Source organism: Otolemur garnettii, unplaced genomic scaffold (assembly GCF_000181295.1).
Source record: "Otolemur garnettii isolate 467f Iridium unplaced genomic scaffold, OtoGar3 scaffold00010, whole genome shotgun sequence".
Taxonomy (NCBI): domain Eukaryota; kingdom Metazoa; phylum Chordata; class Mammalia; order Primates; family Galagidae; genus Otolemur; species Otolemur garnettii.
In genome coordinates, this window is record NW_003852405.1 from 10921037 (window position 1) to 10938757 (window position 17721).

The 17721-nt window shown below is 36.9% G+C and overlaps 1 protein-coding gene across 3 annotated transcripts in view; it reads right to left on the reverse strand.

Moving 5' to 3' along the window:
- SNX7 (sorting nexin 7) overlaps positions 1-17721 on the reverse strand; it is a 96315-nt gene that overhangs the window by 59952 nt on the left and 18642 nt on the right. For 2 of the 3 annotated variants that reach the window (XM_003784128.2, XM_012801647.1), the window contains exons 2-5: positions 13125-13307; positions 7067-7177; positions 6589-6753; positions 2134-2332 (exon numbers count right to left, since the gene is read on the reverse strand). In XM_003784128.2, coding sequence (XP_003784176.1) covers positions 2134-2332; positions 6589-6753; positions 7067-7177; positions 13125-13307 — 658 coding nt within the window. The remainder of the gene's footprint in view (positions 1-2133; positions 2333-6588; positions 6754-7066; positions 7178-13124; positions 13308-17721) is intronic. The other variant, XM_003784130.1, reaches the window with a different exon arrangement.

Here is a 17721-nt window from a genome sequence, read left to right on the forward strand (position 1 = left end):
CTTGAGCCACAGGCGCCAAGCCTATGATAGAGAATTTATAAAGAGTGAGCCTACTTTTTGTCTAATACCCACATAAATACAATGCAATTCTGTGTATTTAACCATCTTAGGACTTGCTGAAATCTGTCACATTGCTCTAAATGAAACCACCAAAACTTCACAAGTTTGTATGATTATATAAACTGAAAGGGAGCAAATTATAAAATTTAAAAACAAAATATTAATCATCACCAATGAAAGTATTAGGTTTAATGACTTCTAGAAGCTTCCAACCCCATCTTCCTGAGTCTAGGACTATCTTCTATGTTAAATAATGACCATACAAAACTCATATTTCTAGAAAACAAAAATTTCCCTTTTATTTCTTCTCTCAACTAGTATGTGTGTGTGTATATATATATATATATGTCATTAAACTGTACACTATTTAGTTTTAGCTTCCCTAAAATTCCAAACTATGTTTAATACCACTCAAATCACACCTGAATACAAACATTTAATGAGTTGCACTATAATCTATCAACACCCTGAGATCTACAGTGTGACAGGTACCATCTTAATTACGCCTTTTATGTCCAGCACATTGAGGAAGCATAACATGTGGTTATGTAGTAATACAATTTTCCTGAATATGCTGAGAAACACAAAATTAAACAAAATCAAAGGAAAAAAATTTAGTAAAAAAAAAAGAAAAAGAGAAGCCCCAATTAGGATCACTAAATTATTCATAATCTAAGTATGAATTAATCACCCTAAATAGCTTAGACTACCAAAGCTACAAAAGAAAACAATTATTTTGAATCCAATTTTGAGAAGTAGATTTCACATTCTAAAGACTATGAAGTCCCTCCAGTTTGGGTAAGTGGCCTTCACTCCCTAAAAGTAGTAGCTCAAAATCTAGTCTATCACAGAATCTAGTTTTCTTTTGCATTTTATAAATATCAGGGTCTATCAAAGATTTTAAAAGCACTCCGTTACACCAGTAAATACACAGCATTTGATAGTCTAGGAAGCTCCTAAGTGTCAGTAGTTTCTTTCCAGGGGCCTGTCTAAACTGCTATCCCACCAAACCAGTCATCCAGAAATCTAATGAACAGAACTGGAACCCCAAAACCTAGCTAAAAGAATTTACTTCTTGGGATTTGGGGGAAAAAAATGACAAATGATAAGTACAAGGACAAACCAAAGAGGCTTAAAATAACTTAATAAACTACATTTAGTTACTACAATGATCTAAGTATCAACGCGTGAGAAGCAGGAGGGCAAAGTATGTTCAGTACGCAATGTTTTCTACATCGTAAGGCGCGTTGTTCTACCATTATTCCAAATCTTATGTTAATGCATATATTTTTTCAATCACTGAAGAAATTTTAACTGTACATTTATTATGGTTAAACACTAGATACCAGAAACCAAAGAACACTTTCCCCAGATTATCCATGGGTCTTACAGAACCTTCAGGACTCTAACAACAAACAAGCAACTTATCAACATGAGAACTTCTGTCTGTCTTTAAGCAGTTCCTCGAGTATTAGAACCAATTTACATTGGGAAATTATTTATTGACTCAGCCATCTATTTTTAATGTAGATACATAGAACTAGAAAATTAGAAAAAAAAACTCATAAAATTTTTTAAAATATCACAAAATAAAGTCTCACTTACAAACTAAAAAATGTATATATATTAAATAGTAAGAGGAAATAGTGCTAGAAAATAGAAAAAGAGATTGATTTTTGAATATATAAATCTCTGTGGCATATTTTGACAAGTTTAATACAAGAGTATTTACATAATGACCATATTTTCTGAATCATCACTTCTTTAATTTTAAGCTATGGTCCATGTTGAATACCAACTTGACGCACCTACATCCACAATTTTAATTAATCTCAGGACTTAGCTTTACTACTCTTATCTACAAGTGGGAAATGGAACAGCTAATGGTCGAGAAAACCAAATGCGAACTGTCTGTGACTACCTTCAAAATCACTTAGGAATCAAAAATTTCCACCTGGCTGGGCACACCACACTTTGAAAGTGAAATCCTAACTTAAAATTCTTGTACCAACGAAATGAAAATATTCATCCCAAACTAAACAACTCGAATCACATTTCAGTGGTTCTACGTACCTCTTTCTTCCTTGTAAATTCTCTGAGATATTTTATCTATCAAATTTACTTTCTGGCTAAACATCTCAATAAAAGTATTCATTTCCATGAACTCCTCTGGGCGGCTCTTCACCCCTCTCATGGAGGATGCCACAGCTCTGACGGTCTGTCCCATCCTGCTCAGCAATCCAGGCCCTTGCTTCTTATGAGATGAGAGTTCCTACACACAAAAGATGAAATATCAGTGGTAAAGCAAGTAACCCTAATCCAAGACTAACACACACACAAAAAAACCCCATTAGGAGAATAAACTAAAAGATAAAATTATTTCATATACATCTTAAACTAAAAAATGTGATTTTTAAGCAAATGAGTTTGATTAAGGTACAGTTTCTCCTCTAAATGTTGGTCTCTTTGAGAATATTCCCTTTCAAAGTATGTATGTAAAACCAGCAGATAGTCTTGCCCAAAGCATAAATCTTTAAACAGGAGAACGTCAGTGCTCAAGGAGATACTAGAGAAGGTAGGAGGATGGCATGAGTAAAACAGAAATTTAATGGAAAAATGGAGAAATGGAAGATTTCTCAAGCTGTGAGTTATACTCTGAAAAAGAATATTGAAAACAATTCATTAATTCTTTAGGTATAACACTTGCTAACATTTAATTAGAGCTTAATATGTTCTAGGCCAGCATTTTCATCCTTTATTATCTCAGAACACACGTGAACCTATAGTTAAAACTTCCACGGGACACTTAAATTATGTTCATCAAAAACAAGGGTAAAAAACGAATATGCTTATGGTTTTGAACTTTTCTCGAAAATAACTTAGTGATCTTTAAAAACTTTCATGGCCCACCAGTTGGAAATCACTGTTTTAAGGCATTACCCTTGCGTTTTTATGTACGTAACTTACAGCGAGCCTATGAGGTAGGTTCTATTATTTTCCTCACTTTACGGAAGACAGAGGCACAGGAAGGTTAAATAACTTACTCAAGATCCAAAAAGAATTAAATAGGAGAAGAAGAATCAGAATCCTGGAAGCTTGTTTCCTTAACCTCATTAAGATAGTGTGTCAACACACGCTGCCTCACCACAGCTCTTCAACCAGCTGTGATAACATTTCTACTGGCTGGCTGTCTATAGAGAAAGATTTTTTAAAAGATGGGAAACTAGGCCTGGCACTGTGGCTCACTCTCATAATCCTAGCACTCTGGGAGGCCGAAGCAGGTAGATTATCTGAGCTCATGGGTTCAAGACCAGCCCAAGCTAGCGCAAAACCCCATCCTAAAAATAGCTGGGCATTGTGGTGGGCACCTGTAGTCCCAGCTACTTGGGAGGCTGAGGCAAGAGAATAGCGTGACCCCAAGAGTTTGAGGTTGCTGTGAGCTGTGACAGCACAGCACTCTACTGAGGGTGACAAAACGAGACTGTGTCTCAAAAAAAAAAAAAAGATATGCAACTGAATGTTTCATACGTAAGCTACAAGGAATGGCTACAGACTTGCAAAGTAGATAGAAATAAAATGCTATAAAAGGAAAAGCTATACACACATGCATTCATCCCTTCAGAAGTATGCCACATTTTAAAAGGCAACAGAAGGCCTGGTGCAGTGGCTCACTCCTATAATCCTGGCACTCTGGGAGGTCAAAGCAAGTGGGTTGCTTGAACTGAGGAGTTTGAGACCAGCCTCTGAGCAAGAGCGAGACTCCGTCTCTACAAAAAATAGAATAACTGAGGCAAGAGGATCACTTGAGCCCCAGAGTTGGAAGTTGTTTAGGTTATGATGCCGCCATGGCACTCTACCCAGGGCGACAACTTGAGACTCTGTCTCAAAAAGATAAATAAATAAAATAAAATAAAACAAAAATAAAAGGCAACAGAAAAGAGGGCAAGGGATTCTGATGATGGTTGTAGGACTTGTTGAAACATAAGCTTGGGATCAGATAAAAGTTGGAGAGTAACACACAGGAAGAAAAAATCCATAATTAATAATGCTGACTACCTAATAGATAAAAATATTATTATGTATTATTCACCCAAATATTAAGCAACATATTGTCTATCTTTATCCAAGTTTTCTTTCCTAAAGGTCTTCCACAAATACACATACAAAGTAAACTCGTTTATTTGCAAGTCAGTGTAACAGATTCCATCCTTGACTAGGCCACCCTTCCACCTAGGAGGGCTACAGCATCGTTAGATAAACACTAGCTGACACAGCACAAGGCACAAGTGCCAAGCGTTCCTGCAACTGTTAGCTGAAGAGAATGCTTACAACACTTTCCAAGGTTCTAGAGTCAGGCCCCAAATTCATTTCACATTCAGTCACAAGGGCTTCCAGAAAGCACGACTATCTGCAAGATAAATCACTTTTTAGCTTCTACCAACCTTTGGCGACAATGGAGACCGATAAAACTCAACAAGGGTCAGTAACTGCTGAATATTGACCCTTTCTCCTATCTATTATCTTTCTTGCTGAGCTATAGCTTCATAAAATTAAAAAGAAGGAGAACACATAAGGTTTGAATTTTAGAAATTAGACACTTTCTCCCACTTAGATAATTGAAGGAAAAGAATGGAGAACGTACTTATTCCACCTATCTATCTAACCATTCATCCATTCACTTCATAAAGACTTTTATCATAGTCCCAGCTACTTGGGAGGCTGAGGCAAGAGAACTACCTAAGCAGTTAGAGATTGCTGGGGGCTGTGATATCACAGCACTCTACTGAGGGCTATAACTGAAATTCTGTCTCTACAAAAAAAAACAAACAAACAAAAAAAAAAACCCAGCTTATTCAAAATATAGCTGACTCTTGAATGACACAGTTTGAATAGGTCTATATATATGCAGATTTTTTTTCAATTAATATCCTGGAAAACGTTTGAGAGGTTTGTGACAATTGGAAAAAATTCACAGACAAACCACATAGCCTAGGAATATTGAAAAAATTAAGAAAAAGGGATATTATCAATGAATAAAATATGTATGGACACTAATCTATTTTCTCATTTACTACTATAAAATATACATGCCATCTATTTTAAAATTAAAATTGATCAAAACTTAAGCACACAGACTGTACCTAGTGCCATTCAGTCGAGAAAAATGTAAACAAACATAAACATTCAATATTAGATCATAACTGCATAAAATTAAATCTAGTACTATGCACATACTGTACTACTACAATAACCACCTCTTATTACTACTGTGAACTCAGGTGTTGTTCTGCTTAAAATACTGCCTGACACTAATCATCTTTGCACGAACAGTTCATCATTCCAGTAAGTTGGGAACTGTGGTAAAAAGTGATCTCTTGGGATTCCCACGTATCTTTCATCATGTTTAGTACACGACCGTAAATGCTGAGTAACACCGTGGGACCTACATGAAATGTTACTGGCGATGCTGGAAGCACTCCCTAGAAGCAGAAAGAAGTCAAGACATTACAAGAAAAAGTTGAATTGCTTGTTATGTCGCATAGATTTGAGTTATACAGCTGTGGCTGCTTGTCATTCTGCACATACAATTCATCCTGCAAACAGATAACATACACTTACAGTATCAATCAACACAGCAGAGGACTTTAAATGTGCTTTCTCTTCCTCATGATTCGTAATAAAATTTTTGGATGTCTTGCTTTATTGTAAGGATACCGTATATAACAGATATAACATACAAAATAGAAGATGTATCAAATGACTATTTATGTTACTGTAAATCTTCTATTCAAGGGCAGGCTATTAGTAGCTACGTTTGGGGAGAGTTAAAACTTTTGTGTAACCCTTCAAAAGAGTTACAAATGGACTTCTGATGGTGAGTGGGCCAGAGTCCCTAACTCCTACATTCTTCAAGGTTGACTCTAGTGTCAATAAAATAAATATATTTCTACCTGTTCAGTATTGTCTATATGCAAGGAGCACCGTGACATTAAAAACAAAAAAACACCAGCTACCAAGAAATTAAAAGCATGTATATATGAGGAAGGAACAAGACCGTAATGTTCATATGTAGAACTGACACAAGGTTATATCTAAAGAAATCCTTCCTGTGTTTTTTTTTTTTTTTTTTTTGAGACAGAATCTCACTAAGTGGCCCTCAGTAGAGTGCTGTGACATCACAGCTCACAGCAACCTCAGACTCTTGGCCTTAAGCAATTCTCCTCCCTTAGCCTTCCCAAGTAGCTGGGACTACAGGCACCCACCACAGTGGCCAGCTATTTTTTTTTGGCAGCTGTCATTGTTGTTTAACTGGCTGGGGCCAGGTTTGAACCCACCAGCCTCAGTGCATGTGGCTGATATTGTAACCATTATGCTATGGGCGCCGAGCCCTTTCTTGTGTTTTTGAAAAACTCAGTTTCAATTCCAGTACGCCACTAACTGATTTGAAAGGTAAACAAAAGGAAACATACAATCTACTATATGTATAGATGTCTAAGGATTACATGAGAACAAATAAACATTATTCACCCAAGCTTGTGCAGTGAGAAAAACTTTGAAGTCTTCATTAAATGTCAAAGTTGGATGATCAGCAATACGGTTCAAAAATTTATGGAGAGCCTTCCTGCGTGTCTCAATGAAGTCCTCATTAAAACGTTCCACCATTCCTTTCACTATAAACTTTTCTGGCAATGGCTGAGGCAAAAAGCAAAAAAAAAAAAAAAAAAAAAAACTGAGCATTAGGTGGTACAAGTTTATAGTTTGGGTAACATGAGTTGAACAACTAATCGCTTTTTAAAGGAACAAGTTTTAAAAATTCACAGCGCTAGAATTAAAAATGCAAACTATTACAATAGGTTAAAAATCTGTACATATACAGAGATTGAAACATTCAGAGAGAACTGTTTCTGCCATAAGTGAATTTACAGGTCTGAAATTAGGTTTTGGCATTCTAAAAGCCTCGCAAGAAGAATGACATCCATTCTATGAAGAAAACTTACAAACTTACTGGGATAATGAGAGTCGGGTGAGCTTCTTCAAGCTTTCCCTTCAACCAAAGGAAATCTTGGTAGCGCCTCCTCACTTCAAATTCACTGGAATCGAATTCCCCACGCGATGTCTGAAGAAATTAGGAGAAAATAACAGCACATGTAATAGAAGACAGAAGACATTCGCCTCATGTTATTTTAGACATTGTGAAATAAATGGGTCTCTGAGAAAAATTAACAAATCGTAATTATTCAGTGTTTGTCAGCCGGTATATATATTTTTTCTTTTTTGTCATCTATTCATGTAGCAGATGAAACAAAGCAAACTTTCCGGTATTTCCAGAAAGAAAGCAAATATCATGCTTAAATTTAAAATCCAAACTGAAAAATCTGTCTTACAACAACCATCTGCCTTCCACAAGATTTTAACTACTATTATCTTTGGCACGACTTTCTCGCTAACAAGAAAGTGTGTTCTGAAATTAGGTTTCAAATATATTTCTTTTTCTCAAGATGATCAGAATTCAGAATTTGAGGAAAGTCCTATTTTTGCAATTTGGAAAATAACCTGAATGTAACTGAGAAAAACGTTTTCTTGGAATCTTCTCAAATGAATTGCTGTGCTAAAATTTCCTTTTGGCATATGAAAATTCTAACATTTTACAGAGTGATTGTACCACTCTTCTGAAAGATGTAATTAATAGACATTTGATGTGAAAAGAAAATTCTCCTGTCATTTCTCAAGGATTTTTATTTTGGGTTATGTGCCTAAACTCCTAAAAATTAAGCAAATACATTAAAATATCTGCTGCCAACAAACCAAAAATCTATGCCAGGACATACAACAAGAAGAACTTGGGTACAATATCAACCTCAGTCCTCAATCCTGAGCCAAAGGGAAAACCATGGGTTATCTGAAGCACACTCACCTCCCATGAGAAAACAAGCACTTATTAAACTGACTGTTTGCATATTAAAAATTACACGTAGTTAATATTTATGTTGAGGTTTTTCTGGAGGAACAGAAGACATGTTTCACACTCACCAAAGATGTCAATCACCCACATAGATGAACACAAATTATAAATATGAGTAAAGTCAGAAGACGCCATCTTAATTGTCCTAAAATAAGATTTCTAAAAGCGACCCTTTCCAGTATCTTCTTTTAAAATGAATTTCTGGAATATCATATAATACGTCTAAAACAATCCTTTAGAATGGGGAAAACTGAGGGACAAATGAATGTAGAAGTCTAAGAAATTAAATGTTCACGGAACACTAAAAAATCTTAACTATTATGCAAAATGGTACAAGATAGACAGATGGTAAACATAGGAACACTAAATCTGGTTCCGACATAGTTTAATAATATATGCGCAGGTTGGTATGTGTACCTATATGTAAAAATACACAAGTGCAGCATACATACACAGGGACACAAAACGTGATTTAGAGCAATTCATTTATAAAAATACTGAGTACCTTCTTGTGCCAGGTACCTATAAACGGGTTCACTATCAACTTCCAAAAAAAATACACTGGCATAAGTAGCCAAAAAAGCACTCAATGGGCAGTTAAAAAAGACTGAGCTGTGTATGTCCCCAAGAAGATTCAACATGTTAAGTAAACACAAAATAATCTGCTGTAACTTCCAGCAAGACTGAGCTGTAAAATAAAGTCAGGCAAGTGGTTCATTCTGTTCTCATGACTGTGTCACTGACATGAAGGAATTCTCTAACTTGCTACAATACAGGAAAAACACAGAGGATAAAGGACAACTACCAAGGAGAAAATGTTATTTCTTCCTACTCAAAGGCTTTACTCTGTTCCTAGAGTGTTAGGAGAGAGAGATACGTAGGAATAGAACAAGAAAAGAGCCATTGTTAGCTGGATTGCCTATGGCAGGGCTTGGAATCCTCCTCCCCTCTAAAGTGGCCAAAGTTAGTCACAGAAGATAGGCAAAAGCTTCCGAACTGCAGGAATCACTGGGTTTGATGGCATAGCTCCAACTTAAAAAGGACATGGGTTCTATAAAGTTCATTTGGCGTACAAAGCATACTTCTAAATGAGAAAACATTTTCCAGAGAAGCCAGGTTGTACCCGGTGATTCATTTTATGTCTCACCATAGAAGACTGGGTATTGGAAGTTTAGTACAAACAGAGTCCTGTGATCTAGCCCCCAAAATGCATTCATGCAATACACAACCCTTGGTTGAGTGTGAATGGTTATTCTGAATTCTGAGGATTTCAAAAACTGGGTTTCAGGGAAATGAACTGTAATGGTCAATTCCATCAACAAGAACGGAACTGGACTCCCACCTACACGCTACAGGCATCAACAGGTCTGTCTTCAGCATGGAGAAGCGGGGAAAGTACCTGGTTCCATCTCTTAGTTCTTGATTTTATACGGATGGAACACATGTCTCTAGACTGCAAAAAGAGAAAGCCCTTCTTTGCAGCAGTCACCTCAGACAGCCTCACTTGGACAAAAAAAGGTAATTTACCATGAAAAGAACACACGCCAGGGGCAGTGCCTGTGGCTCAAGGAGTAGGGCGCTGGCCCCATATACTGGGGAGGTGGCGGGTTCAAACCCAGCCCTGGGCCAAAAACTGCAAAAAAAAAAAAAAAAGAACACATGCCAGGACCATGGTCCTCCTGATACAAGTATTGATAGATCATTCTTGAGTATTTCTGACTAGGAGACTGTCGATGTATATACATACATTTTTATATGTGTGTCTATCTTTCTTTATCCTTAGTGTCCATGAATATAAATATATATAAAACTAAAACCTTCCAGGGAGACCATCTTTGATCCTTCAAATTATATAGTGTACGCCATGCTCTGAGTGTCCTATATTTCCCTTCGTAACATCCTTAATCATAATTAAATTACTTGACCTATGATTTTTTTAGTATCATCTCTCTCCTTTTATCTCTCTATCTCTCTCTCACACACACACACACCCCCTTCCCACAGATTGAAAGCCTGGTGAAGGCAGAAGGTCCTTCTGTCAGCTTTGTCCTAATCGCTGAGATAGTCTTAATACATAAATAAGCACAGTACTTGGGACATGATGTGTGCTCATTGAAACTCTGTGGAATAAATAAGTCAATGAATGAATGGAAATAAGTGAATAGCTAAGAAATAAGTCAATGAATGAATGGAAAAAAGTGAATAGCTAAGAAATAAGTCAAGGAATGAACTGAGATAAGCAAATAGCTAAGAAATAAGTCAATGAATGAATTGAGATAAGCGAATAGCTAAGACAAGGCTATATGATAACATAACATACATCCAGTGGGTGTTTATATATCTGCATCTTTAATGTGTGTTTCAGAGTATATATTTGTATAGTCTATGTACTACATGGAGAAAAAGTAATGGGAAGCACCATCCCAGCACCACCATAGCAACCTCCCCCTAAAAAAAAAAAAAAAAAAATGGGGGGAAAATAATGGGAAGTAGAACAAAGGAATTTAGTTTGTAATAGTTAAACTAAAAGATAGCTTTCCATATCCCCACATCCATGCACAAAAAAATGAAAGAAAAAATGTATATAAGGAAAGTAAATGGTCTAGGTTTAAATCTCAGCTCAGCTAATTTCTCTCCTATATAATCTTTGCCAAGGTACTGAGTTTCAGTGCTCTCATTCATGAATGGGGGTAAATTACAACATCAGGGTTATAGGATTATCATGAGCTTGAATGAGTCAGAGTATCACCTAGCACAAAGTATTTACACACTACTAATTATACTCTCTAATATTATGACTACAGTACCATCATTACCACTATAAGAGCAGTCCTTTCGAAGTACAACATAAATATGGATGAATCAGAAGGAATGGATGTCTATGATGAGGATGAAATCCATAAGGCGGCTTACAAAGGATATCTTTCTGAGAGAAGCAAATGGTGGGAACAATACTTCAGTTTCACAAATTCTTGCTAGGATAGATAATAACAAGGGGTGATTCTAACCATAGTAATAGAAGAAATCTGGCTCTGTTCTTAGCAGCATGCCTGTATTAACATATTCAGTTCTCATAAAGACCCTATGAGGTTAGGACTATTACCCTACTTATGAAGCCACAGGAGCAAACTGACATAAAAATGTTAATTAAATCACCCAAGACACGTAGCAAGGAAGAGGAGAAATTCAGATTCAAGTTCATGTGTTCCTGCTTTACTGTCTCTTTTTTTTTTTTTTTTTTTTGAGACAGAGTTTCACTATGTCACCCTTGGTAGAGTGCCATGGCGTGACAGTTCACAGCAACCTCAAACTCTTGGGCTTAAGCAATTCTCTTGCCTTAGCCTCCTGAGTACCTGGGACTACAGATGCCCACCACAATGCCTGGCTTTTTTTTGGTTGCAGTTGTCATTGTTGTTTAATAGGCCCAGGTTGGGCTTGAACCTACCAGCCTTGTTGTATATGGCTGGCGCCCTACTTACTGTCTTTTTATATATGTATAAGATATTATAAATTCAGTCCTCATAAAACTAAATTGCTTACTTACTATATCCTAAAAATTATGTTTGGAATAACAGGTAACGTAAGATAAGTTACCTTCTTAGAGAAGCTTGCAAACTTTCTGGCAAGAAAAAAAAACAAAAACAAATAAACACATAGTAATCTACTCACATACTAGAAGGTGGCAATTACTGAACACTCACACGTGTTAGGAACTTTGCTAAGTGTTTTTCATTGATTATCCAAAATCAATTCTTACAGCAACCCTACAGAACTAGGTTCTATTATCATCACAGTTTTATAGATTAAAAAAATCTATAGAATCTTAGATGGAATAAATACATGCTATTGATTTCTTTGCTTTACTGACTCTGATGTTTAACATTCTTTGAGTTCGACAAAACGATCTGAGAAAAAAAGGGAAGACGACTCCTTTAGGCAGGGTACGATAAACTAGAAAACCCTGCCATGTAGGCATTTAGCACTTGGAGCGTATACTGAAAATAATCAGTAGTTCTTCTAAGAAGGGGATGGACACACCCACGAGAAGGAAAAGCATACACAAAGTTATGTGAGCAAGAAATATCCTAAATATTCAGAGAACAGAGAAGTTCTATATGCGTGGAGAGCAAGGGCAGTGGACGTGGGCAGCAAGAGATGAGTCTTGTAGGATGAGCTGGCATTGCCAAGAACATATATCACATAAAGGAACCTGCACTTTGTTCTGTAGCAAATGAGGGGCCAAGATAGGATTTTAAGAATTTGAGTGAAGAGATCAGATACATATACTGTTAAGAAATATTCCTTCCTTTCCTTTCTCTTTCTTTTTTTCTTTCCTCCCTCCAGCTGTGTGGAGGTTTCACTGGAAGCCGTGATTATAGGAAAGCTGTTCAGAACCTTTTCAGGTACAAAAGAGATGGACTTTGACAGTTCTGGAACAGGGCTAGGAAGAGGCTGCATAAACAAAATACTGTAACTTGAAACAGAATTCTTAAAGACGTCTATTAAATAAAGGACATAAAATATAGATTATACTATTTGCTTGCTTTATTTTTTCTGAGTTCAACTCCTTCTACAGAGCCTTGCATTGTTGTTAAGGAGACGTGGGGTCTAGATCTATTGCTGAACCCAAGTCTTCTTAATAACAAGGCAAGGCTCTGTAAAAAGCCTTGCCCCTGAATTATTGGACAAATAACAATATCTCCTATAGAAGGCAAAGTAGCCACTTGCTCCCTTTTAGAACACAAGTGGTATTATATTATGTAACCCTCAGAAAAAATGGGAATGTAAAATATTACCTCTCTGTTTATTTGCTTTTTTAATGAACAATTTCAGCCCCTCTTTTTCCCCAAAGGTATTTCTTATTAATTTTTTAAACCAAAACCCTAAATGTTTCTTATTCTAAGAAGCCCAAATAAAAAGTGACTCTTAAGTCAATGTGAACTTTACCAACTTCCTACAGAACAAGTGAAGAGCAGATAAGATGCCACATGTTACCCAAAACAGCTGAAAAAGTTAAACTCAATTCAGTCAAGACTCTGTAATGCTGAGAGTTATGTTGAAAAAGAAACACTTCCAAAAAAAAAGTTCATTTACCGTTTACCTTAGTAATAATCCTATAAGTAATGAACGTTTCAATTGTAGTAACATGGCTTTCAGGTTCATCGACTGTGATGAAGAGATCCTTTACATCCGGCTCATCTTCAAACTTGATTTGGTTTATCATTGATAAAGGAGATGTTGGCATCATAGGGCTGAAGGAGTTCATGTCCATCAATGAGGCATCCTAAAGAATGAAACATTTGAAAATTACTATCAATTTAAAAAATATGAAACTAATTTTCATATGAAAGCTAAAACCTAATTATAACCTAAGAATATGGGGAGGGGGGGAGGGGAGATGGGTAGAGGAAGGTTGATTGGAGGGATCACTTCTATGGTTTATCTTACAAGGGTACAAGTGAATCTTTCTAAGAGTAGAATATAAACATCTTAACACAACAACTAAGAAAATGACATAAAGGCTAGGTTAACCAGTTTGATGAAAATATTTCAAATTGTATATGAAAACACCACACTGTACCCCATGATTGCATTAATGTACACAGCTATCATTTAATTTAAAAAAAAGAAAGTCACTAAACTGTAGCTATAGTAATAATAATTGTTTCAACCAATAATTATAACTGTGTGTACAAGTAATAAAAAAATAAATAAATAAACTTCCCTCTATCTTACACCATCCATAATTAAATATACCTTGCATCAAGAACAAAATGTATTATTGGACTTCTAGTTAAGTAAAAGTTGGAACATGGACTTCTACCTTTTCAAATCCCATGTATCCCCCCACCCCCTAAATGACAGCAAACAAAGAAGCTTGCAAACAGGAAGCAAAAGCCCTCAAAGATTCCTCTGGTTTGAAAGTTTGTGTTCCCTCCAAAATTCATCTTGAAATTTAATCCCCAACACAACAGTATTAAGAGGCAGGGCAATAAGGCGGTGACTACGTCATAAGAGCGGAGCCCTCGTGAATGGGACTAAGGAGCTTGTGTAAGTGCCGAAGGGAACTAGCTGGCCACCTTTTGTCCTTCTACCTTCTGCCAACCTGGAAGCAGAGAGAAGCCCTCACAAGATACCAAACCTCCTGAAGCCTTACCTTGAACTTCTGAGCCTCCAGAGCCATGAGAAGTAAATTTCTTTTATTCATAAAATTACCCAGTCCCAGGTATTTTGTTATAGCAGCAAACACAGACTAAGACTAGAATAAAAAGAAGAAACACTATAGCAAACAAAATATGCCAAATACTTTTTGGAAACTGAAAATCTGATTGTCAAGTGGAAACTAAAATAGCAGTGGAGAGAAAGCTGTAGGAGAAATGGAAAACTAGAGAGAAGCAAGCACATCTATGAGGTGGAATTCCCAAGAAGCTCTAGAATTGGAGGCACCTGGAACCTGTGGACATAGAGGGGGTACTAGCCCTTGAGGCTAGGAGTTCAAGACCAGCTTGAGTAACAGCAGGACCTCAACAAAAACATCTTAAAAGTTAGCCAGGCATAATGGTGCATGTTGTAGTCCCAGGTACTTAGGAATCTGAGGCTGGAGCATCACTTGGGCCAAGGAGTTAAAAGCTACAGTGAACTATGATCAGGCCACTGCACTCCAGCCTGGGCAACAGAGCAAGATCCTGCAGAAAGGGAAAGAAAGGAAGGGAATAGGAAAGGAGGGAAAAGGAGGAGGGGTGGGGGGAGAAGATGGAGGAAGAAGGGAGAGAGGAAGAAAGAGACAGAGGAAGACTGGGAGGCGGGGTGAAGGGACAGAGGTAGGGAGGAAAGAAAAAAAGAAAAAAAGGAAAGGGAATGGAAGGGAGAGGGAAGTGGAAGGGAGAGGGTAGAAGAGGGATGGGAAAGGAAGACTGGGAAAGGCTCCACCTCCATTTACCATCACCTGGGAAGTTAGCAATTCTTGTTTTTTTTCTTTCTTTCTTCTTTTCCTTTATTATTAGTATTAGTTTTAGTATTAATATTAGTATTTAAAGACACTGTTCTCCTTCTATCACCCAAGCTGGAATGCACCTTAGCCTTAAACTCCTCGGCGCAAGAGATCCTCCTGCCTCAGCCTCCCAAGTTGCTGGGACTAAAGGTGTGAAACACTGAGCCCAGAAGGAGTTACCACGTAAATTCTAGGAAGGCACAAAGATCATACCACCATGCCCAGGGAAGTCAGGAGGTTCCTCTCTCTGTGGATCATTCTAGAGAAAACTGATCATTACACTCCCCTAATGAATTAGCCAGGTCTCTGCCTAATCACTCTGCATCAAAGCCCCTGTTGCACCTACAAAGTATCTACTCAGTATTTTATTACCTGGTATGGGAACTACCATACAGCCAAGCATGAGGAAAGTCTCTGATGTGAAAGAAAAGTCACAAAGAAACTCGCTATGAAACTATCAGGAAGATGACAGAAGAAATCAAATCCATGAACGAAAACCTGTGGTATTAAAAAAGAACATTCAGAAAACAATGACACCACCAACGAAATAGGAGACTCCTGAAGATTAAAATATTATATAGCAAGGCAAAAACTCAGTAGGTCCGGAAATCAGGACTGGAGAACTGTCCTACTACATGGAACCAACAGAAAGAGAGACAAAAATGGAAGCAGAAAAGATTTTTAAAAACGAAAGGATGGAGACAGAAAGTACTTAAAAGAAGGGATCCCAGAACAGGAAATGAAAATGTCCTTGAACTACAGTGTACCCAGGTTTACAGGGGCTGTCAAGTCTCCCCAGAACGAACAAGAGGTTGTAGGTAGGTAGAACTCCTACAAGCAACCATCGCCATGACCTTTAATAATAGTAGAGAAATTTTAATTTCCTGAAAGCTTCCAGAGAGAACATATTCAGGTATAATAAAATAAATCTTAGAAGTAAGACTTACATCAGAATTTCTCAATGGTAACACTGAAAACTAAAAAACAATAATTTTGAGAGAAAAGTATTTTACACCCGGAATTATATATATTCAGGAAAATTGTCATTCAAGTACATATGTAGAGTAAAATCATTTCAGGCATAAAAATTTCCAAAAAGTAACTGAACATTCACCTGTTCTCTGGAAGCTGCTTCTTCAAAATAAGGGTATAAACCAAACAGAATCTAAAAATAAGAGATCTAACACAAGATAAAAGGAAAAAGAATTCACTGAATGATAGTAAAAGAAGTTTCTAGGTTAACAGCTTTGCAGCCAACCTAGAGAACCGCTTACACAGACTGGACCAGGAAGAAACATCTCCAGAAAGGCAGGGACAATAACACGGGGAAAGAATAAAAGAAGATGGAGAAAGGAAGAGGAATAGAGGGAAAGAAAACAAAAAAAAAAGGAAGTCATCAAAAGAGGGAATAAAAAAGAACAATATGAAAAAAAGGAAGGAAATGAAGGGGGAAAGGAAGTAAACAAAGGCAGGTATAAAGGAAGGAAGAAAGAAAACCGACAGACTACCTGATATGTGTAAACGCGAGAGGAGCAGAGTTCTCGCATGGCAGGTCTGTAGATGAATTATAATTGGTAGAGGAAAGTTAAGAAGGAGGAAAGAGCAAGAGAGAAGGTAAAGGAGGGAGAAAAAAGAGACAGAATGATGGAACCATGAATGCTCAGGAAAACAAAAGCTGTACGAGAATGAAAAGGTCATCATAGTTTACTACATGGCTTGGTTGTGAATAAAAACAAGTTACCTTAATCCTGGACTTACTTTAAAATGGTGATGTGATTACATTAAGATAATGTGAGAGAAAAGAGACACATGTATATGTTTGAGACGATGAGGACATTACCTATAAAACGGTTTTTAAAAGTCAATATCATGATGGAAAAGGAAAGTTGGAAGGGGTTCCAGATTGAAGGAGATCAAAGAGGTACAACAGCAAATCCTGGATTTGATTCTGTCCCAGAAGGAAGAGCAGTTTCTCCCTCTCTCTCTCTCAACAATTATTATTGGAATAGAGAGATTCAACAGGGTCTGTGGATTGGACTGTGGCATGCAGTGTTGTGTCAAGGATAATTTTCTGATTTCAATGCCTGTAGTGGCCCTGTGGTTGGAGTGTGTTCTGGTTTTCAGAAAACACACACAGATCTATTTAGGAGTAATGGGGCCTGTGTTTCCAGCTTAATCTCAGTAAGAGAGAGATTAAAACAAAGGTTGTGAAGTGCTAACAGGAGGGTATCTTATAAAAAATGTGTTTAAGTTTTAAAAAGTCAAATCATTCTATAAGGCTTGAATAAAGCAAAACAAACCAAAAATCAAAAAGCATCACCCCTGCTCCATATCGTCATTACCAGTTCAGGATCCTCAAAGGAAATACAGAACTTTCTAAGCCATTTTTGCCCTTTGTTACGGTTCCTTAATATTTTACATATATGTGTATATGTATATAGATGTTGCTTTTCTTATTTTTCAACTTTGATATTATCAATAGACTTCTCACTGATGAGAATGAAGAGTATTTACATGAATATAGAGTCTGAAGATTCCTATTTTACTCTACAGATATAATACTCATAATCGTAATTTACTGTGACATATCAACAACCCCAAATTTGACTGGTGGGGCCTGTTAATGATGGTACCTGTGTCTTCGTTATGTCTTTATTATCCTTTGAGCATTTTACTTTCTGGAATAAGATGTTTCAGGTTTATTTTG